Below are 25347 nucleotides of genomic sequence, written 5' to 3'. Positions count from 1 at the left end.
TGCAGGCCGGATGTGCTTCTATTTGTTGAACTATCAAACTTGTCAAAAGCGGTAGAACGGAAAATTAAACATGGCGGACCACATACGAAGTCTACCTGTCAGTTGCTTGTGGAGCTGTGGAACAGGCTGCTGGGTTTAGCATTCAACGTACCTGCCAACTTTTACAATTTTATCTAGAAATGCCCCAGTTTTAGAGCTCGTTTGGGACTGTCGTATTAACTCTAATAAATTTACAATTTTTAATTTGCGTCCAGCTTAGGATCCGTTTATTGAAAGTGAGCAAAACCGTCTCCGACCGATTTTGCAGCCAGATTTTTCGGAGGAAGATGCCCCTTTGTAATAAAAATAAATGTTTCTCTCTCTCTTTCTCTCGAAGCTAAAGCATAAAGTGCTAGTGGCTATCTCTTTTGGCCAAGTTTCGCTGGGTGTACGGGAAATTCCGCCGCTGAACAGTTCGCGCCGATTGATGCAGGGTTGCGGAAACGGAAGAACGGCAAGAAGATCAAGGCGCCCAAGTGCTCCGGCGGCCAGAAGTGCGCCACGAAGTGAAGGCCCACACGCACGCACGCAGGCCCACCGAACCCTCTTGCTGCGCAGGAGACGCAGGCGACGGCCCACGCTTGTGCGTCCGGCGAAGACATCGCTGCAGCAGCCGCTGGCGCCGCTGGGCCTTTCGTCGAGAAAAAAAAAATCGATAGCGTCACGACACGGTGGTCACGCGGCACGGTGGCATACGGAACAGTCAGCGAGCCGTCATCGCCTCACGGGACTTTCCGGTCTGGAAGCGGGCCTTCCTGTGTACGACCGGAAGTGTCATGGACACTGGTGTCGTCGTTGCTCGAGTGGCTGTGTTGTTGCCCCTCTTTTTCACAAAAAAGTGCACCAAACGATGGCCGTGTGGAGGAACGGGAGCGGCTTTGCCATGATCATTTTTCTTTCTTTTTGCGGGGGCTAACCCTAAAGCGATGGGGTTTGATAGCGACTCACCTCATTGACTCTATTGCTGTGAGGTTCTGCTGCTATGGCGCGGAGAAGCAGGTGTCATTCCTGGACGCGATGGCTGCATTCCGAGGCAGGTGGCACTTGTGTATATACCGTGATTTTCAGTGCAAGCTATATATGAGGGCCGGTATAGTGTAGGAACTCTTCTTGATGAACTCTGTTCCTTTATCCACAATTCACCACCGGCCGATCGCGGTGATAACGTGTGGCCTTGCGCTGCTCGGGCCCTTGACGCAGTGCGAAAAGGAATAGCATTGTGATAGAATGGTTACGTTATCCCAGCTCGGGAGATTGAAATTAATTGGTAACCCTCCGCTACGGCGCTTCTTATAGATGGGATACCCATACCTTCGAACCGGAAAGCTCGATCGGTAATGACTAATGAATATATTGTAGATTTTGCAGAGTGTGGTGTCCTGCTACTCGACGTGTAACGGATGCGCTGCCACGCGCACTGCACGCTGGTTGTGCACGGTGGTGCTACGTGCTGTGGATGTGCTACATTACTGGCTTGCGATACATTTCTAACATTAAGGCTAGAGGTCGTACAGCACCAAGAATAACCGACGCCTGCGCACTCTGCGTGCAACGTCATAATGGAATGCCAGGCGCGTTCCGTGTTCAGACGTGTATGTGTTGCCGGCCTTCAGTCGTGACGTCACAGCTCGAAGCGTGCAATTTCCTGCTGCTATAAGGAGTGGGTACTGAATCGAAGCGGTCGCCCTGAGAATGGCGGAGCGAAAGCCGGTTGGCGAGTTCAGCTTGACTGAAGCAAGTAGCTACTTGCAAAATATAAAACAAGGACCTCGGCTACGACAGGCGTCGTGGTCACGGAATCTTAATCGTCGTAGCAACCCACAGTCGTAGGCTCCACACCCACATCGAGCGGAAACGCTCAGGTAACCTTTCCGAATTGTTATTTTCGAAGGGCGGTTCGGCGCTATAGTGAAGCAGCAGTCAAACAATTCGCGCGTGCAATCTATTGTCCAGTTAAGACGCTTTTCAAGGAAGACGAAAAAAAAACGCACGCTTAAGTTTTTGAGGGGAGTAAGATAGGCTTTAGGCAAAGGCAAGATATAGCTTGCAAGGGCCCTACTGCACTGTGTGCTCGGTAGCGTCTCGCAAATCACGACAAAGCCTCTTCACGGAAAGTATGCCAGCGGGGAAGCATGGAATTTTTACCAAGTGAAGCTCGCTGTGGCTGCAAAAGTTGCCTTGCACTAACTTCGTTTAAATCGACTCGACGCTAGCGGGTCGATTCAGAAGTCTAGTTGATTCAACCCGACCCTACCACGTTTAAATAAATCTTGCCAAGCGCATTGTGTGAGTCAAGCTACTCGTTGCAGGAAGGTAGACCGAATTCGCCCTAACGCTATAGTTCGACTCGATCTGCGAATGTTCGCATGAACCCAACGACCGGTTCACGGGATGACAAGCCGACTCGACCCCACTTTATTGGGTTCACGTAAGCATAGCCACAGTGCCACACGGGACCTTTCCCAGAGCAGCTGATTGAAGCCCGGTAATCCTCTCGGCGTTGTTTAGTGTGCCTTGAGAGTAAAAGAACTCAACCGCATACAGACTGCTGCTATAGATTGCATGTAGAAAAGGGTCTGTGTCAATGTGCAAGTGCTCGTTCGACAGCTTGCGTGCAAATGCTTTAAGAAAATTACCCTTAAGTGATGAAAGGATAATCACCTTAAGTGATTACCCTTTAAGGAAATTACCCACTGTATCTGTGCGTACACTGATACAGTGCACGCACACGCGTTCCTGTCTAGTCACGAGTTTCGACAGGAGTTATGCGAAGCTCTCTTGCCATGGCTCCCGTGCATTGCACCAAAGATCGTAGGGTGAGAGATGTTATGTAACGCACGTTGTTGTATTTTGTGTCGTCTTCTTGTATTGTTTTCATGACCGTCTGTGCTTTGAGAGAAAGAAGCTTAATTGCTGTGTATGTTAAAGAAAAACATTGTATAGAGTTTGATTTAAGTTTTTGTATTGACAAGTGCGATGTGTACATGGGCGGGCGTTTTTTATGACGCAATTAAAGCAGCAAATGCCCTATGAAAGCGGAGTGCATGCGTCTGTTCATCAGCGCGTTGAACTTGTTGACCACTGGAACGACCATGCCGTAAGTGATGCGTAGACGATTCCTGCAGAGGGACACGGTGTATGCGCAAAAAGCGCAAAAAAGGGCTCTAATCCACGCTGTGAAGTTGGTTGGCCAGCGAAGCTGTGGTATCGCCTGACCCGATAGACCGATGTGACGTAGCCTTGAACTGGGTCCTGCCGAGCCTGAGCACGGCGCCGTTGTGCATATTGACGTTGCTATTCCCGTCGCCGCTCATCGAGTTCATGCTGCTCTATATGCGTGGCCTTTCCACAGCGCTGTCAGAATACAAATGAAAGCAGTTGCTAGGCTGGTTCTTCTTTTGCGTATGAAAGTGTAGTGACGTCACCCCCTTCTTCGTATGCAACAGTTGTCGCTTCCCGGCAACGGCAGCTTATGCAGCCGTAACCTTTACCGGGAAACGCCTGCGGCAAGCGCTACGTGCTTCACATTGTTTGAACGCGCCTCATCATCTATCATGGACAGTTGTTTGGTGCTTTTATTTATTGAAACCAATGCTGGGGTGTGTCTTGTATGCGTAATTCTTATGGAGATTGTAGAGAGGATAATGCAATGCCACCGCCGCTGCCGCAGAGGAGCGAAGGCGAGCTTTCTAGTTATTTTTATTTATTTCCCCCGCACGACCGGCGCCGCCACTGAAACGGATGCGCTGAGGCAAGCGCCATCTGGTAGTGCTGCAAGGAACCCAGCGGTGCATGTGGTGTGCGTCTTCCGCTGTGATTAGTTGAGTTATATGTGGACGAAGACGAAGAAATCCTGGGATCCTAATCATATACTGCTTCACTGTAAAACAAAAATGAATATTTCTCTATTGATGGATATTCTGGCGAATCATACATCAAATACAGTAAAGCTTTATACGGGTGCTTATCGCACCCTTCGAAAGCCCTAATGATCTGATTTGACGCTGCCCGAAATCTGCCGAGGCTTTGCAAGCGCGTCTCTATATCTACGTAGGAGTGTTTGCAATCGTTTGACTACTGTGGGCATAGTTAGTCCAGACTCTCCGCTATACCGAACGTATGTTGCTATACACTTCGAACAATTTCTGTGGCAATGAAGCGAAGCCTATACAGGAGGCGGAGCTTCTGCTCATGTGTTACAGTGATATTTCGTACTTCAGAAGAGTTCCCATTCCTAGTTATGAAAATTCCCTCTTTTCAGCACTTCTCCTCGCATGACTCTAAAGAAATGCCCGCAAACGTCCCAGGACATACATACCCGTACAGAAATAATCTTAGAACATGTATCTTGTCAACCATAGATATTAGATGAAGAAACTCACGTTGAGAAGCATTACACGCTTTTTTTTTCTACATTTTCGTCGAGCAGTATAACGAGAATTCTATATCTAATGAGGCGTCCTGTTCTGTTCCGGACATCTATACCGCTTATTCGCAGCTTTAGCATCGGCTACACCGACGCCTTGAAGCTTTTCGATTCGTAGTGCGTTAACTTATCAAATACTCGGACGCAACAATTTGAAGGTCATGTTTAGTTGCACGGAACAGCATATTGGGGCTGTTTAACAATGCAGACTATAGTAAGAACGAAAAAAAAATGACTGACTCCAAATCAAGCCCGTGTACTGACGATGATATGCTGTGGATAGACATGATATTTGGTCCACTTGCTTAATTTTGATATTTACTTCCAGGAATCTAAAATTCCCTGTACTATCAAAAAAATTCCCCTTTTCCCCTTTGGTGCAACATTATGGCTGAAAACTCCCCGACCACCCTGGCAAAAACAACTGTTTTTGCTAATGATCGTTTCCGCTTTTGTTAATGTATTTTTGAATTCATTTATTCCTCTTTTTTAATTTTAGTGTAATACTACGCCCATAAAGAGGTTTGTTGATTGTACAATAGGGGGGGGGGGGTTGGTGTGGTATATGATATCCCCCTTTGATGGACGATACCTGGGACAGGCGGCCAGATGCCCTAATGTAAGGTTACAGGAGCACAACCTAAAGGTGCAGAAAAGGAGGCAGGGATTCCTCGACTTTCATTGTAGCTAATGTGGCTGAGGTGCGCTGTTGCAAAAAAAAAAGGAAAAAAAAAAGTCACGCGCCACTCCACTGCTGTGAAGGTGGATTACCAGCGAAGCTGTTTAGCAAACGACATAGAGGTGAAACAGAATAAGTGGATAGCAAATTGACGATGTCGTCAGCTAGCGACTTCCGGTTCGAGGGTTAGCGCTTCTGTTGCTTCGTTCAGTCTTGTCAGCAGTTTCTACAGTGCGACTTCTCGCTGTTCGCGAAGAAAACACGCTTCAACAATCGTGATTATGATTGGCTGCTCGGCGTTAGGGTGCGCAAACTCTTCCGTGAAAGGAAAAAAAATGTTTCGCTTTCCATGGAATGAAGCGCACAAACGTAAATGGGCAGTTGCCGTCAAACGAGCGACCGTGAACGGCGAGCTGGGGGTACCGAACGTAGGAGCCAGAGTATGTGAAGATCAGTTCGTCACAGGCAAGAGTTTTGGCGAATAACTTCGTCTACTAACGTTCTAGTACAAATACCCCCTTTTTAGCGATTAGTTAAATACACACAGGTGCATCCAGCAAGGATCCTCAGCACATTGATTATGTGCCGTCTTCATTCCGGCACAACGAAAAGGCAACTGAGGCTGCACGAAAGAGGGAGGAGAGGTAACGTCGAAATAATTCGTGCACTTTTCAGATACTTAAATGAGTGCTTTCTCTCTGCAGTTATACACGACATGCGTCTCTTGAGAAAAGAACGGGAGACTGCGAGGCACAGCAGCCGACGACATGGCGCGCGCTGGGCACCGCTGCAGACAAAACAGCGGCCGAAGCGATCGACTGCACCGTTTTTTATGGGAAGCGTTACAAACAGCTACTTATTAGGTTGACTTACCACTTATTAAAAACTACTTCTAAGTTACCGAACGTTTCTTTGCGCTCGACAAACGTTTGCGCTGGATAAACGTTATATGACTATTTGACGCGACACAAACACGTTAGGGCATGAAATGCCTGCCACCTAAAAATACACGAGTCTAAGGGCGCCAACATAAGTACGAAGGAACGGCAGCTCACCCCTACGTTTTGGAACTGCCCAGCGGTGCTTGCACCGTGGTTTTTCACCAAAGTTCCGCAGTATATAAAAGACCAAGCGCGTGAAGCATGAGCATGAAGTGACGGCGGCATAGACGGCGTCGTGGTCTCGGATCGGAAGTTGTAGCAGAATACGCCGTACCCCACAATCCCTTGCGACAACCAGAGATTTTGCTATCCACCTATTTAGATCAAATATACGAGTAAATTTTATTTCTCTTGAGCGGTGACGGCGGTCGTCGTGAAGAAAAATTTCGCAGTTTCGCCCGAAAGGGGAAGCATCAATTGCGATAGCAAATTAGTAGAGAGCTATTCGGAGTAGTGATAGTAGTTTTATCGGCAGCATAAACTTGGACACATTCGATTACTAACTGAATCAACAAGCGTGGTTTCAGCGCGCACAAGCAAACATGAATAGATCACACTGAATGACCGCAGACAACGACTGTCAAAACGCTGGCAGCAAGCGCAGCCGCCGCAGCGGGCGAAGGTTCGTGCGATCTATCACTTCAACGGAAACTGAGCGGCGAATACACAGCGCATACAAAGGTCAGAGCCGTGTGGAGATAACAGACGGTGCGGGCGACCGCCACAGCCGCGGGCAAAGTACGAGCGCAGTTGTTGGCAGAGTAGAAGCTGTGCGCCCCTCTCCCCCTCCCTCCCGCGCTGACTTCCGGCTTTCTTGCTTTCGCGTGGGAGATTGAGTGGCAAGTTCCCCTTACGCCCGGTTGCAAGATACGCCTTTGGTGCCAGGGCACAGCGTCGCCCCGCTTCCCTCTCTCCCATACCCCCACGGCCTTTCACGCGACGGTCGCGTTTGCTTTCCGCCGTGCGTTCGCTCTCCGTGATAACGCGCGTCCCCCGCGCGCTTTCGCTCGCGCACACGGCGCGCGGCGACGATTTTATCGTCCTTGGACTTTATCGGGAGCCTCACGGCGACGCCGACGGCAGAAATCCGGTTGGAGTGTCCTTATAATTGCTAACGCAATAAAAGACACGCACGCACACACGCACACATGCACACACACACGCGCGCACACGCACGCACACACACGCCCACACCCGCACATTTTTATTTTGACCGGCAGCATTGATCGGCGGCACACCACCCGCACACATACTTCCTGATCAGCAGCACACGAGCACACACACACACATTCGCGTGGACAAGAACCACCAGCTCGGGGAGCCCGAGAAAAGTAGAGATGCGCGACGGGACCGCCAACCCGGGAGTGCGGAAGGAAACTAGGCTCGCAAGCGCTTGGAACGACCATAAGGAGAGGGGGGTGCGAGCGTACACATGGCCGACGCGGGTCGCACAGCGGCAAATGTTTGAGAAGTCCTTAGTATCAACCTGAGAGTCTACTGATCTTGAAAATGGTGCCCATTGATAACTAACGTACTGAAAATGCATATCCAAGTGACAGAATGAAGCAAGTTTGCATCAAATTCGGGCGGGGAGTCTTTGCACACGGAGATGTGTTGACGGACACAAAAAATGCATAGAAACCCAGCCTTAGACAGCTTCGCTGTAGAAAAAATCTTATTAATTGCTAAGCACGCAAGCGATAGCACCAGGCTGATAAAGGAAGCCGCGGCTATTGATAAAGGCAATTGTGTCTGCACACATTCTGTTGCCTTATCCGAAAAGGAACTTGTTTGCCTAGACTGCGCAGGAGGTGGTACGCTGTTTTAATTTACGTTGAGATTAAAGATGTTCTTTTTGTTTTGCCAAGCATGGCTCGGTAGTTGCGACTGCGCCGCCTACGCGAGCGGCTTCACTCGCTCCAGAAGGCGGCGGATGGGACTACCACTCCAGAAGACGTGAAAGACAAGGTGGTGAGGCTGCCTATATATATACCCTGCAATGGGTTTGTGCCATTAAATAGGTAATAATAATCATCATCAGTGCCGTTATGAAGTCAACAACGACGCTGCTGCCATAAAACCAGCTGAGGTAAGGCCTTTTACCTATAGGGTAGGTCATTTGGAACCACGCCCTCTCCAGCGCAAGAACTGTTGGCGTTTCGGACACAGCGGCAAAGCCTGTAAATCTGCTTCGCCCTGTCGCAACTGCGGCGAAAATCAGGCGTCAGAAGACTGCTCCGGGATTTGCCAAGCTGTTGCCTTTGCCAAAATGTTCACGCAGCGGATAATCTAGTGTCCAAGAACACATTGAGACCAGAATACTGGAAATTATACATCACAACAGGTGCTCCAGAGCAGACGCATATGCACTTTTAGAGCACAGGAAACATGCATACTCTGACGCAAAAACACCATCTGGTGATGTTCCATAAAAACTATAACGACATCAGTAGTCGCAGTTTCGGAGAGGGCACTGAGTGGCGTACTGTATCACTTACTGACCGCCTTTTCTGATGCATTATCGCACGTTCTTTCGGCCAAAGTACTTGTCCCTGAATCTCCAACAGTTATAAACTCACCTTCCCAACCTCCTTTAACTTCTGACATACCCTCCGTTTCGAGCGAATTACCTAGATTGATGCCAACCATAAATGACCTCGCTAGCCCGTCTACAACAAATGTTATCACTGATTTGGAAATGGCAAACATCGCTCAGAAGCGCAGGGCTTCTCATTTCTCGCCAACCAAGCATGATCATTCTCAGACAAAAGCCAAGAAAGGTTCTCCGAGCATGAAACAGACTGATGCATTGACAGAGGCTGTTGCCTCTTCTGTCTTGAAGTAATCATGACTAAGCTGAATATTATCCAGTGGTATTGTCGCTCTGTTTTGTCTTCTTTAATTGATCCTCAACGCCTTATTTTTAACTATGACCTAGACATAGTTAATTTACAAGTATCTTGGCTGACGACTGTCAAATCATTTTCTTTTAATCGTTTTCGCGTCTTCAGGGTAGACCAAATTTATGGTCATGGTGGTGGTTTAATTACTATGGTGTCCTCAAAAACATTTCACAGGGCTGTTATACACCAAGAAATCCGGAATCCGGAAAGTCAATTGTTGTCTATTGATTTCGTTCTTCCAAAATGTGCTCCCATTGTCATATAGTAAACGTTACTTTCCTACGGGCGTCCGTAGAAGAGACTACTTTGATGGTTTACTGAGAAAATCAGACAGAGTTGTCATTGCAGGGGACCAATTCCTATGATATCACCTGGGGTTACCGGCCACATACGAGTGGCGAATTCCTGTGGTCATGGCTATCATAAAAAAAAATGTTCGCTGCTGCAATAGACGGGCTGTAACATTTATGCGCTGAGATTAAAAGTCCGCGATTGACCTAACATTGGCAGCTGCTGGAGTTAGCGTGTCATCATGGACATCTCCAGATAGCGGGACTTCCAGTGATCATTTCCCTATACTTTTTATATCATGTGTTCCCCGCAGAGAGTTAGTGAGAAAAGGATGAAATTTGTCAACAGCGGTACATAAAAAAAGATTGTGCACTCTGATATCAACTCATTCACTTCGCCTGATAACGCTGAACGCGCGGAGCAGGTTCTAAAATGACTGAATGACACAATACAGCTGTCCACATTTACATAGGAGTTTCTACTTCAAACACAAATCAGTCCCCGTGGTGGGCTAAATAATGTGAAAGGGCATATCGTCTTAGGAGAGCTGCGTGGAAGAGCCTTCTTCAAAGTCAGAGCCCCCTAAATTGGATTAACAACAAATTTTATGCTGCCTCTTTCAAGCAGACAACTGCGAAAGCTAAGCATGATTAAAGGGCTAATGCAAACACTTAATTACTCGACCCCCAAAATAGGAAAGTCCTGCACAGATTCATGGAGCACAACAAGAAACCTGCTGTCAGCCACATTTTGAACTCCGTTGCACTGACCACAGTGGAAGCTAAAACTATTGTAGATTGTTGCGCTATTGTTGAGCTATATTGTTGAGCTAAAGCTATAGCACGTGGCCTAGCGTTGGTGTTCCAGGCTCAGTGCTTAGTTGTGTTCAGAATGCCATCGCAGTGCAGCTATCTTGAAACGGTAAACTCTTCAGAACTTCTATCTGTCGTTGCTTGTATGAGAGTGGCAGTTCCGGGTTATGGTGGTATATCTGTTAGCGTGCTCAAATTCTTGGCGCACAACTCTACTGGAGAGTTGCTAATTATTGTTAACCTATCCCTTGAGTTACCGAACGAACCTATCCATGGTTACCTAACGAGTGGCATATAGCTCAGAACGCCGGAAAAGGGCTTCATTTGGACAACGTTCGGCCGACCGCTGTATCTTCTAACATCGTAAAATTAATTGAAATAGTTGTCTATAATCGTCCATCAGAGCACATTTGTAAAATTAGTGCATTAAGCACTGCTCAGATTGCATTTCGCAGTGGTTGTTCTATTTGGTCTGCACATCTCGATTTAGAAAGCAAGTTACGGTTAGCAAAGATAAACTTTAAAAGTTTACGCCCTTGTAACGTTAGATCTTAGAAACGCTGATGACAGCATACATAACATAGTATAGCATTCTGCTGAATAAACTTGCTGCCTTAAACTCTCCATCTTATGCCATTGCTTGGATGATGGATCAAGGATTTCTTGCACGGAAGAGCATCTTTCTGCACAGATGGAAATCATCATTCTGAGTGGTTGTCCCAGACCAGTGATTTCCCCACTATAGTTTAATATACTTCTACACGATGTTCCAATTATGCAGAATGTCACGCTGCTTGTGCATGCGGATGACAGTGCATTCTTTGCTTCCGCGAAAGATATTCACATTCTTAAGCAAAAGTTGCGAGCGTATTTAAATCTTCTTGTGGTCTGGCTGGACAATTTGGGCACGATCCTTACCATTAAAAAAGTGCCCTTGTATACCCTTCGAGTGAATCGGTTTTCTTATCCCTTGTGTATTCTAATCAACTGATTCCGCAGGTAGACTATAAGTACCTGGGAGTCATTTGGAACCCTGGCCTAGATTGGCATCCTCATAAAAAAAAAAAACGTTGTGAGAAAAGGTGAAATCGCCCTAGGCCGGATGACGAGAAAATACAACAGCAAGTTCAGTATGCGTAAGGATACTCCGCTTTACATTTATCGCGCTTATTGAAGAGCCGTTCTTGAATTTGGTTGTGTGTTGATGTTGATATCTGGCTTTCCAAGTTATAAGTTGCAACCTTTATTTATGATAGAGAGACGGGCCCTACGTCAGTGTCTTGACGTCCCTGAGTATATGTTGAGAGCTCTGTGCTGTATCTAGAAGAAACATACCAGATTTAGCGTCGAGATTTCAGCTGCTAATAGTAAACACAGTGACAGGGCTAGTTGGTTCATAATTAGAGCAAAAGGTATAAAGTAACAGCGCGAAAGGAACTGGGACGACAAAGGAACGAAGACCACAGGACAAGCACTGACTACCAACTGAATGTGTATTACAAGAAAACCAGCCTTTTTATACATACTCGGAGAACATGCGCACATCAAACACTCGCTAATCACAATTACAATCTTTCTTTCAGAAAGTTTCTTTCTCAGATAGTAGGACAGAAGGCGAACTGACACAATTGTCACCTTCGTTGCTGATCCAAAAGTACTCTAAAATTTCTCTTTCCTTCTTAGATTTTCCTTGTCCTATAATTTCGTTTTATTAAACATCGGAGCGCATGCGTGTTTCTTATAATAGTCAGCTAAATGGCTACCATTGTAAGACCTTTGTAAGGCCATCATCGGTTAGCTGGCGCAACCATCGGAATAACAGATTGTGAAATGAAATGAACATACAATGTCTCATTTTGTTTATTCTTTCCCCCTAAAACTAAAATGTTTTGAATATGAAAGAAGTTATACTTTGCGAGTTCTTTTTCTTGCGTTACCTGGCGACAAGCCAATGACACGCCAGACGCACCAGATGCATGCTCCATGCGCCACGCACGGCACCGAAGCGAGCATGACCAGTCTGCGCGTAAGAGCGTTCGACTGTTCGGCGTCCCGCTATTTATGTAGCTCTAGTTCCGTGGCCTCTCAGCGTATATTTGCATTCCTGCTTCACTTCGACGCGGCGCTCCTGCGATATTTGACCACTGCAACGCGAGAAATTTTGTTGGATAGTGGGCGGTGCACTTCAAGCAATTTAGGCTGACTGGCCACACCAGTTGCTGTGACGCAGTTAGCGAAAAACAGCTGAGCCGCTGTGGCGCAGTTAGTTTGGAGTTTACGGAATCTTGCTGGGAAATGGTTGTGACGTTTTGTGTGACTCTCAAGAATATTATAGCTTATTTCGGTACTATTTGGGCACGATGGCCGAAGCGGCCGCTGTGACGCAGTTAGTTTGGTGTCATCTGAATCTTACTGGTACACATTTGTGACGCTTTCTATGACCGCCAACATCATTGTAAGTTATTTCGGTACTTTTGAGGGTATTTTCGGGCACGCTGGCCGCGCCGCTGTGACGCTGTTAGCAAAAGACATGTCGGAGCGAAAGTCAGGTCAGCTGGTGCGGCGTAGTTGGCTTCACGTTGAGTGATCCTTACGGGGCCAAGTTTTATGCCCCTTCCAAACAACATTTAACTTCTTTGGGTGCTTACGCTTGTCGAAAACGCGACGAGCGATTAGCAGGAATTACAACACGAGAGTGGGTTGCTTGCGCCGGCATAACGAGTCAAAGATTACGCCGAGGAGCTGAAAAACCAGGAACTTGTACTTCGGAAATTCTGTCTTCTGTACGACTGAAAATAGGCTTTGCACCCACGCATTCGTCTTGAGTGTGCATAGAAGGAATAGGTGACCCGCAAAAGAGCGAGACATTCTGGGATGCACCGTCTGCTCGCGGTTTCCGGTTCGAAGAAGCGCAGCCGCCGCCACCGCTTCGCCGTTGAAGCCTATTCATGCGCTTGTAGTCCGGCTTTGTCCCACTCGAAGACTACTCGGTTGCAGGCGCCTAGCAAAACCATGGATGGTTGGCTGTTCAGCCATTGACTGCTCAAATTCAAGCGTTAACTCATGTAACTACTGCCTTGCAGCGTCGCTTGCTGAGTCAGCTGTGCACAAGCATCAGGCATGGCTGCCACTTCCAAAACTGAACCATCAGTGAACAAAGAGAAAATGAACGTATGTCAGTGGCACCTAATTATCAGGCGGCGATGAGCTGTGTAAGGGCCGACACGGAATGATTCCCCAAGATATTTATTTCTCTAACAATGACTCAAGCAACTATAACTACTTCAGTACTCGCATGCACATATAGAGGTATTATGAAACCTGGTTTTACGGCGCAAATTTAAAAGGGACACAGCAAGATACATACATAATACTCGTAACCAAGTAGCCCACCTTAGTTCATTGAACACAGATAGAGATAATGCGCAGCCGCCTAATGTCGGCGATACGGCCATTTATCTTGTTCACAAAAAAAGCGAAAACTTTCAACTACGTACCACTTCAAATGAACCTCAAGTTTCGACCAAGAAATGCCATTGACAGCGCGCAGTTTTAAAACATTTTCAGCACTTCATTTTCTAATTACGCTAGCTGCGCCGTTACTGACGATATCGGTCGCAGCGACGGTCACAGGGCAGTATTTACCAGGCTGCTATAGCCATCGCCTCAGCACCCGATTTTTAAAGTAATGCTTCTATATACCTGATTAATTATCGGATAAAGATAGCTTTGTGATCTGTCTGACTGACCCGCAGGCAGAGTAGTCAGTGACGGTGCGTCCAAGCAGCGGCAAATGTCGTAAAGCTAAACCTGGCAGAAACAAAAAAGGCTGCTGAAACGAAAACCAGAGTTCGTTTATGAATAAAAGCGTTTCCTTGTCTTTCTCGGTTCGTCATCGTCGCGCCCAGAGTGAACTGAAACCTAGAAATTAGCTGCATGAATGGTACGACATTGCTGGTCGACAAAGCGGACAGAAAGCTTCGCACGACTGACAGTTGAAACCGCGTAGAAAAACACGTGCGTCGGGTATGCCGCCGCGTCGTCCATCGAACCGAAAGCTCCGAACAGACGGCGCGCCCCACAATTCCTTGCGATTGCTCGTTTTACGGGACACCTATTCTGAGAGCGTCTGGCTGGGAGCCTGTGTTGCGGCCACCTCTGGCGTACCATCGCGTATAGGCTATGGCCAAGTTGGGTCGTAAACGCGCAGTCGCCTGTGTACTTGTGCTTTTAACAAGCAGGAAATGAGGCCCGGGAATGCGGCAGAGTTTAGGGATCAGATGTCTTCTTCAAGTTTTATGTATGGTTTTGCTTGGGATGCGTCGGGTGTTTTCTACGCCATGCTTGTATAAAATCGAATTGCCTTTGTTCGCAATGTCACCCATTCACCACTTTCGTACGTTTCCACGCTACACGCCGTTTACCTAATGGTTTAAATTGCCAAAATGATACATGCTTGTAATTTACTTTTGTCAGCTGATGCCGTCCGGTGGAGCTTTGTACAGGAACTGCTGCTGCTTACCTGAGGCTACAACAATTGAAGAACGCACAAAAATCCTGGAAAGAGCATTTTTGTAGAGAAAAATAAACATTTCCTCATTTCAGAAGTCGTCCTGCGTCTAATTTATGTAATTGCACATTACACAGAGGACAGCTTCGATGAAGGCTAGCAAAGATCGCTCGCAATCGTATGCAATTTACTAAATTCAGTTCTATACTCGTTAAAACGGTCGCTTAGATCCGCATCCATAGAAACTAAACGCTTAGCATACCTGTCACTAGTTCGCTCTATACTGGATTATGGAATAGTATGTTGGTTTCCCTTCCGTAAACAGTACATAGCAAAATTGGAGAGCGTACAAAGGAAAGCGATTAGATTTATTTTTAATAAGTATCGCCATCTTGACTCCCCTACAGAACTATTAAGGCAAGCTGAGCTTCCCACTATACAAAACCGAGCCCGACTACTTCGTCTTAAGTTTCTTTTCCTTCTTCTTAATGGTAGCATGAAAATCAATGCGAGTGACTACTTACAGCAGACAGATACACGTAGTTCTCGAACAAAACACACCAAGCACTTAACAAATACAGATTTCACAACGACATATTCAGGTACTCATTTTTTCCACAGGCAATCCGTGAATGGAATCTCTTGCCTGATGACGTTGTCGCCTGCACATCACTGCAAACCTTTATCGCCAAGTTAACAAACAATACTTTCTAGCTACTATATGCACGTAGGCGCGCTGTGTCGTACAATGGCATTTTGAATCACTTCGCAGTGTCTTGTTTTCTGCCCTGATATATATGTGGGTATGTATGTGTATATATATATGTGTGTGTATAAGTGTGTATATATATGTATATATATATTTTTTTGCTGTTCATGACTACATTTTCTTTCTTCGTTCTTCCTTTTTGTACTAACCTTCCAACACGGCGTTTACTACTTTCCCCCCTCGTTTTATAGCATTTGTATAATGAATATTGAGTGCATATTTTACTTCCCTGTTCACTGAAACTTATCTACGTCCGCGCCTACCTAAACCATGTTCTCTTGAATATGTATCCTGCTCCTTTCCTGCAACAGCCTCAAATGTGAGGCTAGCAGTATGTTCAAATAAAAAAATAAAATAAAAAATAAGTCATAACGATTGCGTATCAAAACAGCGCGGAGTTGGCAAGTAGAAGCAAGAACAAATGCCATGCCTATCTGCGCAGCTGGCGTAACACGTACTAGCCAGCTTTCAAGCTGCACGTGCCCGAAACCGCGCCCGAAAATCTGGTTCAGTTGTTCACATCAGCAGCTTTGTGCGCTACAGTATATTCGGCCGCTGGGCCCTATGGGAGCGTCCGCTGTTGTTAAATTTGTTTCTCTATTGTCTGACTATGCTGCGTGCTGGAGAACGCCAAGCTCCTGTGAAGCGAATCCTGGGTCTCCCACGTGAAGAAGCAGCAGCTTGAATTCAGGCCGAGGGGCACGAGAGAGGCAATGAAGCTAGTTGGCGATTCTGCAAGAAGGCGCAGCTGCAAGTGACGTGAAGTGCACGATCTCAGACTGGACTGGATATATACCAGTGAAGATGAGTCAGTGTGCTGAGCTTCACAATGGCGGGGGCTGAGACTAAATTCGTAATTCTGTCTAATGGCGCAGCGATCACGTCAGCTACTGAATAGTGCAATGACTATTGTGATCGAACTTGATGCCTCGATTACATGGCGTGATATACAAAACAAGAGACTGCTTTTCGCATGACTTCATGTTTACCTGATGATCATCTAAATGAACCTTTCTCAGGAACTGACTCCAAATATCTCCTCGTACATGTTTCCGCTGCCTAGCATTTCAATGCAAATGTTACCAAGAATTTTCTCGAATACTTTCAAAAATGGGTTTATTCCTGATTCGAAACCTCGCATTCATAATGCTTCCATAGCCTTCATCGTGGATGCTATCACAAGTCACGTGATCCCCCCTCCCCCCTTCCCCATTAGAGTAGCAGGCCAGAGCAAAGTAACGCTCAAGCCGACCTCTCTGCCTTTCTGCAAATAAACCTCTCTCCCTCTCTATCACAAGTCACGAGCAATGTCTACTCGTATAAGGGAATGCTTTATTGATGGTGGCTTGAATGGTAGAATGACTATTGTCCTGAAATTTAGTACTCAGAATAAAGCATGTGATTGACAGGTGACTTCTTTAATGTGAACTAATGATCTCCCTGATAGGCGTTAATTGTGTACGTCTATGAATATTTCCTGCCCTCTGTTAATAGAGCATTTGGCAACATTTAAGCCCTTCCTCAACTATCTTCAAACATATGTAATTATTTTGATTACTAATACAACAAAACGACCTTCCAAATGTTTCCCAAGGTACTGGCCTGCCTGTTGTCACAAGTTTGGCTACTCCCTTATAGGGGGATCTGAGTCTGTCATTGATTGAATGGTACAATGGCTTTTGTCACTGAATTTATAAATCAAAACAAGTTCTGTCACATGCAACAACAGATGACGGAAGTTAACCGAAGCGAGTTGTCTCCCTCTTAGGCTGTCTTAATTGGGCCCTTCACTTTCTCAGCCTACTAGACCTGAAAGATTTTGCAATGTTCAAGCTACTATCTCCAAGACTAGAAAACTCTTTTTTTGATGAACGCAGAAACGCCCACCTAAATAATTATCCCTTATTTTATGTTCCGACTGCCGTCGAAATCATATGCACGGCTACATGTATAACGGGCCTGAACTCTGTCAACAATTCAATGCTACACTGATTATCGTCATTACAGAAGTATCTAAAATAAATGACCTAATTTAAAACATGAAAATGCGCCGCTTAGAGGGGATGAGGGCAACATCGACTAAAACTGATATGTGTTTATTTTACCGCCACAATATGCCATCATTCTTGGCAGATGTTTCCACCAAGTGGCACCATCAGCTTTGGAACGGAAGGTATTTAAAAATGGCGCCAAACGCGCCTACTCCGGTCACTGCGCCTACTCGCCGCGCAAGACAGTGTTATGTGCTGTGGCGTTTGCCTTATTATTAGAGGACAACTAAATGTATTTACATTCATAATCATTTAGTAATATAGTGCATCTAGCTAAATTAACGCTTTTAGTAGTTCAGTACGGGTCCAAAAGGGGCCATGATAGCCGCGGGAGTTCGCACGCGAACATTTGTTTACGTCCACCATCCAGCCGTTACCACACCCGCGTGCTTACCCCGCGTTCTGCTCAGTAAAGTAACATTTTCTCTGCAACCACTGCACTTTTGAAATGGGGATTGTTGTGAATTGTTCCTGAATACCATGTGCCCCTTCTGAACCAAAAAAAAATGACAGCAGATCCACGAGGTGAATGATGATGAGTGGGCGAAGCTCCGGAGGGAATCATCGGATCTCCCGCTTAAGGGGACGCTAGCACAAACGCGTTAGAAACGTGCAGTACTCTCTAGTAAGGGGGAGCGGCCACAGCGTCTTACGCAGCCATTTACACATGCCGGAACGTGCACCGCGTTTGCCGACGCCATCACATGACTGCTGAGAGAGTATACCCCCCGTATTCATAAACGCTCCTCGACTTGAACTTGACTTGCCACCGCTTTGGGCAGCGCGTTCGAAACGCGTTGAAGGTAAGGTGGAGAGGCCACAGCGTCTTACACCAGCTTCTTACACGGGCCGTAACGCGCTAGCACAAACGCGTTAGAAACGCGCTAGAAACGCGGCCTTTCGTTAATGTTGGGTATTTATAGCCATCGTGGTGCGTTTGTCCATGTCCCCTTCGTGGCGTAGTGGGCTAACGCCGCGCGCTCGGAAGAGAGGGGTCCCTGGTTCGATTCCGCGCTACGGACACAACTTCGGAATTTTTTTCTTATTTTTCTCAGACTGGTTACACACTACTACTACGACGGGGATGGAACGGGTGCCGCCATAAGGAGCTTCGCCCCTAAAAGTGCTCAAAAGCAGCAGTGCCGATGTTTGAGAGGATTCCTGACTTCGAGAGTATCTCTCGTTTTGCTGCCGTAACTCCATCGAGAGCAATTCATGTTTCTCGTTATTTTTGTCTCTTCTAAGATAATGAAAAGATGTAGAATAATACTCAAGTTAATCTTCCGTCCTCGAGCGTCCCCATCCCTTCAGCACGCGCTTCGACATTTCTGTCCGGAGGGTTTTGGAGGTTCTGGACATCGAGCTGGTAGAGAGAGCTAGAGAGAGCTACCGGGTGTCCATGAGGAACCTTTCTGACCTCTCGGGGGATCGAATAGAGAGAGAGCGTGTGTGTGTGTGTTTGTGGATGTGATGAATGAGATTTTGACCAAATGAGGTTGGCCAAAGTGCGCCATGAGCTAGTATGAAGTGGTGAATGGTGTGGTCCATGCCAAAGAGTAAATGTAAGGTGGCCCTCTACGGGCCTAAAATCGGTCCCTGTATAAGTGCTTAGAACATATATAGATATTAAAACAATGAAAATGACTTGTAGGGGTGCATAAAAGATATGCGTTGAAGGTCAATATATTATAAAAATTATCAATGCCCGTCCCACACTTGCCTCGCCAGGTCCCTTAAACGCAAGGTCTCCTTAGGGATACATGCTCCGCAAAACGGTTTTGCAGCAGAGGGCTCTGGTGCGATGATGTGCTACGAATGTTTCGGGCTAATTACACATAACACCACTTCCTTTAATATTCGGTTTTGAAAGGCGGTTCCGAGCCAAGAACATTTCCGGGTGAAGGGAAATATGGGGGTGGTACGCGAGAGGAAAGTGCCTTTTTCGTTTTATCTTCCGCTTCTCGGCACTCCACCAAGACTAGAAGTACGGTCAGCCTCTCACCACATCTACCACTGATCGGAGGTTCGCTGCAAGACAAGACGAAACAATGGGTACCACTTGGGGTACCATATGTGTGCCCTATTCTCAGTCGACAGGACTAGATATATCAGTTCGTCACACTTCAGTTATTTATGGTCAGTTACCTAGATGGGATTGATTAAATTAAGTTTACTCGACATTTGAGTGTCCAACATTATTTCTACATAATTTCGCAGCTTGTGCCGCAAGAAAGGATTCAATTCTGTGGGAGAAAGAGCTATGGTGAAGCTACAGGCTCAAAGTTGCCATGGATGTAGCAAGTCTGTCTTCAAGCGTGTTGCCCACTATGCCTTTGCGTCTTGGCAGCCAACATATTACGACAAGCTGCTTAGATGCCATACATAGCGCACACGATTGAAAATAGTTCATTGACCATAGGATTCTCTTGCTTTCGCAGAGACATGAACGATTTGACAACAGTTAGAAAATATAGTCACCTGCTGTATATTTATTTGCTTGATGTGCTTCACAGCCGGCAGTAGTGCATAGGGCTCAGCCGTAAATAAACTTGTTTCCAGACGCAGAACACCGAGGATGGACCTACTGCTGCATAAGATGCGCCGGCATGTGTCTTTCATGCGTCGGTATAAAATTCAGGACAAGAGTACATGTCCTTGTTTTCTAGGAAGTGCATACGAAGTTGTATCTCAGGAGCGTATTTGGTGACTTGTACAAAGGACGTGGTAAGTCGGATGCCTAAATGGTGGACAAGTTGAAGCATTTTTAGCGTACTAGGTGTAGCAGACTAATACACCGCATCACAGTAGTCTTAGCGCGGTCGCTTAAGACTCGAGTACAGATTCACTATCATTTTCTGGCAATGCTAAATTGGGACGGAATTTTGAGAATGTTCATTGTTTTTAAACAGTTGGCCTTGATGTTTTTAGTGTGGAGGGTGAAGTTTAGTTGTGAATAGAGTACGATGCCCAAAAGTTTCTTTGTTCTTTGTTCACGAGAATGTGCTGTCCTTGTATCTTACTTTTAAAGAGCACACAGGATCTTTTTTGGGGATGGAGCTTGAACCCATTATTGTCAGCTCATTTGGATACTTTCTTAAGCTCAAGCTGAACTTGTTCCCGATGACTGCAATGTTACATGATTTTAAACGTATCTGTGCATTGTCTACGTAGATAAAATAGACAATGGCTGGAAGTGATGAGAAACGGAGCCTGTTCCCCTTCACAATGAAAAGCGTAGAGCTGAGAACGCATTCCTGAAGTACCCTGGTTTCCAGTGCACATAGACGCGAGACTGCGTTACCTAATTTTACGCGAGAAATTCGTTTGGATAAGCAACTCTGGATAATACTTAAGCATGTTCGCTCGGATACCTATTCCTGAGAGGTTTCGAGGAATTCCATGGTGCCACGTTGCGTCAAGGCCTGCAGTGTAGTGACTGCAGTAGTTCTCCTCAAGACACCAAATACTGTCCCGCAAAGCAGCAGCCAGTCAGTGGCATCGGACGACCGGACGGAATTCTCAAAAAACAAAGGAAAACAAAGGTGCTTCCGCTCAGGGTATCTGGAGGAGAAATAGGCGAAAGAAGGAAACAAGGCCATATGAGTGCGGGTCTGAGGACTGCAGTTGGAGGAGAGACGCGTCGAACTTCGGATTGGGAGGGCGCTAAGAGGCCCACAAGAACGAAGACGGCCCGCTAGTTTGCGCCAGGGCAGGCACCGTCATCGCCAACTCCGCCGGTCGCTGCCGTTGCGGACGACGATAGTTAGGAGGAAGCAAGCCGCTACCTACACCGCAGCCACAGCACCAAACTCCACTAATGAACTGAGATCGCCGCATCGCGTTGGATGATGGACATGTAACCTGTGAGCCCTCTGCTAAAATCCAATTGTTTCTTCATGCACTGTGCCCTGTTATGTCCCGTTTGGTGCTTGATGCTATTTCTGTAAACCATGTTTCGCTTTTGTCACATTTCTTGCCTGTACTTTGTTATATATTTGATTCCCAATGTAAGTTTTGATTGTGTATTTGCATGTGGTGTCTCGTGTCCATTCTATTCGCGTAGCTCACCTGCAGGCGCGACACTAAAGTTCCTTACAAGGCCCTTTCCCATGTCAAGAAATAAAGATACACAATTTACGTATCTCAGGGAGTTCTCTGAATGATGCGTAAGCATTTCGCAGCAATGCCTCCTTTAGAAGATGCCTGCCGCGTGAGCCAAGAAGCTGGTTCCTGCCCCTCTCCTCTTTGCTCCTCTCCACCAGCATCGGCTGCGAGCGCTAGCCGCGGCGGCCGCTCCAAACCTGAATCACATGGCCCTGCCTCCTGAGATTATAGCGGTGTCTGTTGCGATCCCGGAGGCACGACCCGCGGTCTCTCGTCAAGCTATTGTTCGGGCGCGCGCCAGCCTCATAATGGTCACTTCCTCCGCAACAGGAAGTAGGGTCGGCAGCGAGCGCCGTCTCTCCGCGACAACCCTGAACCACGGGAACATCCGCTCCAACGGGAAAACGAGCGATGCGGCAGGCATCTAGTAAAGAAGAAGGAGGAGGAGGAGTAGATTTTAATGAAGAGAAGGGAGGAGAGGTCGGCCTGGAGAGCGTGTCTCTAGCCAGATACCCCTCACTGGGGTAAGGGGAAGTCGGAGATACAGGGAGAGGTAGGTGGCAGGTGATTATGATATCGTACAATGAGCTACTGTTTACACACGGTGTCCAGACATTGTTCATATTAACGGCGTCAGCACTCAACACTGCTGGTAATCCTAGCACTGCTCAGCGGCTGCGGTCCTCTTGACGCCATTACAGTAATTGCGACAGCGCTGCGGTGACACGAATTGCTGCGGAAGGCGGCGCAACGTGAACTGATGAGGCAAGCAAACTACTGCAGGCGGCTGTGCCAGGTGCGCAGATGACGTTCCCATCCGGAGCCACGGCTGCTCCTCAGTTCTGGCCTTCCTAGGTTTGCCTAGTGCGTGCCTGATTGCACACGTCACGTGGTCACAGGGATGCGCTTGTGAAAGCGCATCCCTGTGACGCATCCCTGTGACGCATCCCTGTGAAGAAGACGGCGACGAACGCTCGCGCGTTCGTCGCCGTCTTCTTCCACAGCTGGCGAAAACATTGCTGCTGGCTCCATCTTGAAAAAGATCGTCTTACGCGACGGATGGCCAGACGCACGGACAGTTTTATCGTTGGGCAACCATAAACATGCTTAAGCATTTAAAACAAGTAACACCCGCCGCGGTGGCTCAGTCAGCTAAGGCGTTGCGCTGCTGAACACGATCGAGATCGCGGGATTGAATCCCGGCCCCGGCGGCCGCATTTCGATGGAGGCGAAATGCAAAAATGCCTGTGTGCTTGCGTTGTAGTGCACGTTAAAGAACCCCAGGTGGCCACAATTGATCCGGAGCCCTCCACTACGACGTGCCTCATAATCAGAACTGGTTTTTGCACGTTAAACGCCATAAAGAAGAATTTAAAACTAGAAGTAACGATGAAAATTAAATTTAATTATGTGGTTTTACGTGCTAAAACCAGTTCTGATTATGAGGCACGCCGTAGTGAGGGACTCCGGAAATTTGGATCACCTGGGGTTCTATAACGTGCACCTAAATCTAAGTACACGGGTGTTTTCGCATTTCGCCCCCATCGAAATGCGGCCGCCGTGGCCGGGATTCGATCCCGCGACCTCGTGCTCAGCAGCCCAACACCATAGCCACTGAGCAACCACGGCGGGTCAAGTAACGATGCATTTGAATGAGAATGTCAAGTAAATGAATCTCTTGAGCGCGCAGGCTTTCACCTTCAATCTCTTGGCTTAGCTTATGTGACTATCAATTTTTAGGAGCGAAGCTCCTTAGGGTCTAGCCTTGTCCGTCCGCAGTCGTCCGAGCTCACATCGACTGCCACGCCATCTGTCTGTCATGGATGAAACGTTGCATGCAGCAGCTCAACGTCTATACACGAGATGGCGCTACTGTGTATGGCGCGTTCCAGACCACACAATCTCTTTCTGCCATGGACGAACGTAAGGCGCGGCATGCTGCGGCTCAGCGTCTACGCAGACACGAAGCTACTAAGGCGGCGACGGCGCGGGAAGCATCGGCAAAGCAGCAAAAACGCCAAGCGGACCCGGAGTTGAGGGCGCGGGAAGCATCGGCAAAGTAGGGAACCTACATGCAAGCGCTGTTTTAAAACAGCGCTTGCATGTAGGCTCCCTACGGCAAAGCGGCAAAAACGCCAAGCGGACCCGGATTTGAGGGCGCGGGAAGCGGCGGCAAAGCGGCAACGCCGACAACAAGCTGCTCTCTTACGGTGCATCTCTTACGACTAAAAGGAACCCACGACCACGATGGGAACGTACATAGACCTCGTCTTTGCAAACTTTAGGATGTATCCGCTAGAAGAAACGCTGGCTCTGCATTTCATCGACCATAAAGCAGTAATAATGAAATCGAAACGCAACCTGGAACTCAACAGAATATACGCGTTATGAGCAATAAAACACATTGTATATATTGTGCACCGCGTTGTAACTCATTTACATGCACGAGTGGGGCGATGTCACGGGTGATTTTACGGTATAACGATCCCCTGCAGTGCTTCGCCCCACTCATCATGATTCACTTCGTGGGTATGCGGTGATTTTTGTTTCGTGCTTTTAACAGTTATGTTGAGAAGATATAACATAAAAGGCATGCGGCAGCCGGTTTTTTGTTTCATGCCATTTTTTTGTGGGCTGTCATACTCAAAAATCCGAGGAATAAGTTTGAAAATAATGCAATACAAAGTGTGAGCAAGTTTTGTGGTAAAAAATTGCTGCTAGCTCTATCTTGAATGCTTGAAAGCAATCGTCTTACGCGGACAAAAATATGCGTAGAACAACTTTCAGCCGAGGATATATACCGTTTTATGTATCAAGTGTCTTAGCACAGGTGTCTAAACGAATGTTAGCTTAAAGAATACGAAACAATTAAGCGAAGCTTTATAGGCTCACAAGTGTCGGCGGCGGTGGTGGTGGTGTCACGCTGAAAAGTGGGCCGATCCTGGCGAAAGTGCAGAAAGGATCAAAGCTCAATGGCACATACCAGGGACAAGAAAGAGAGAGAAAATAACTGTCAGCCCTTCCACTGGGGTGGACATTGAACACCAGCGAAGCTGTACTATGGTGGGAATTATGTATATCCAATTATGACTGTTAAGATGTGATTGTGTAATTGGTTATTTGCACTATTAAAGAATGAGAAATATGTATGATCTAGTGGTGTTTATTTATTTAATGACCACAGGAACAATGGTCTTATGGTCGCTACGGTAAACCGCCATAGGGTGTACGGCAAAGATTGGCACGTTCTTCTTAAACACGTCACCAACGCCGCGTGCGTTTGGTGCAAACACAGGCACAACGCCGCCGCCGTCGAGAACAGTTGTGCGCGTTGTTTGTGTGACCGCACAAAACCGCTGTCAAAACGCTGGTTACGTAACGGAACGGCTAAACGCCGTTGTCGACACTGTCAAGGGAGAGGTGGGCGAGAGCCCAGAGAGAGTCGGCGGCACCGGCGGCAGAGGCCGGCAGGGCTGCGCGCATGCGCCGCAGTGGGAGTAGTAGTAGAGGTTGAGGAAAAGAGAAAAGATGCATGTTTCTGCAGCCCTTATTGACCCTTTTCGCAGAGCAGTTTGCTCTAGAGGAAAGAGATGGCACTTTCGGCGGCGTGCCATACATTGCCTCAGCGAATGCGCACGAATACGAAACCACTCCTGCTTCTGCCCTGCTACTGTGCGATCAGCTGTCGGAAATGCAACGGGGTGTTCGCTAATGCAATGTGCCCGATTCATGCTGTTATCTGCAAAAATAGTGATTTGCAGATTAAGCACCTATGTCGCCGCTGCTACATAAGGACTGCCTGTGTTGCCGGCCCTTCGCGAT

The 25347-nt window shown here is 47.2% G+C and overlaps 1 protein-coding gene across 7 annotated transcripts in view; it reads left to right on the top strand.

Annotated features, from left to right (window-relative positions):
• Positions 1-25347, top strand: part of LOC119445609 (ras-related protein Rab-34) — a 77902-nt gene that overhangs the window by 39889 nt on the left and 12666 nt on the right. The window contains exon 9 of one of the 7 annotated variants that reach the window (XR_007465984.1): positions 473-1076. The exons of 5 other annotated variants lie outside the window; for them this stretch is intronic. Coding sequence is in view for 1 of the 2 variants with exons in the window: in XM_037709869.2 (XP_037565797.1) it covers positions 473-549 (77 nt within the window). In the remaining variant the exon portion in view is untranslated. Of the gene's footprint in view, positions 1-472; positions 3075-25347 lie in introns of those variants that run through there. One more of the 7 variants, XM_037709869.2, reaches the window with a different exon arrangement.

This window comes from Dermacentor silvarum, chromosome 3 (genome assembly GCF_013339745.2).
Source record: "Dermacentor silvarum isolate Dsil-2018 chromosome 3, BIME_Dsil_1.4, whole genome shotgun sequence".
NCBI lineage: Eukaryota > Metazoa > Arthropoda > Arachnida > Ixodida > Ixodidae > Dermacentor > Dermacentor silvarum.
This window is presented reverse-complemented; position numbering and strand designations above follow the sequence as displayed.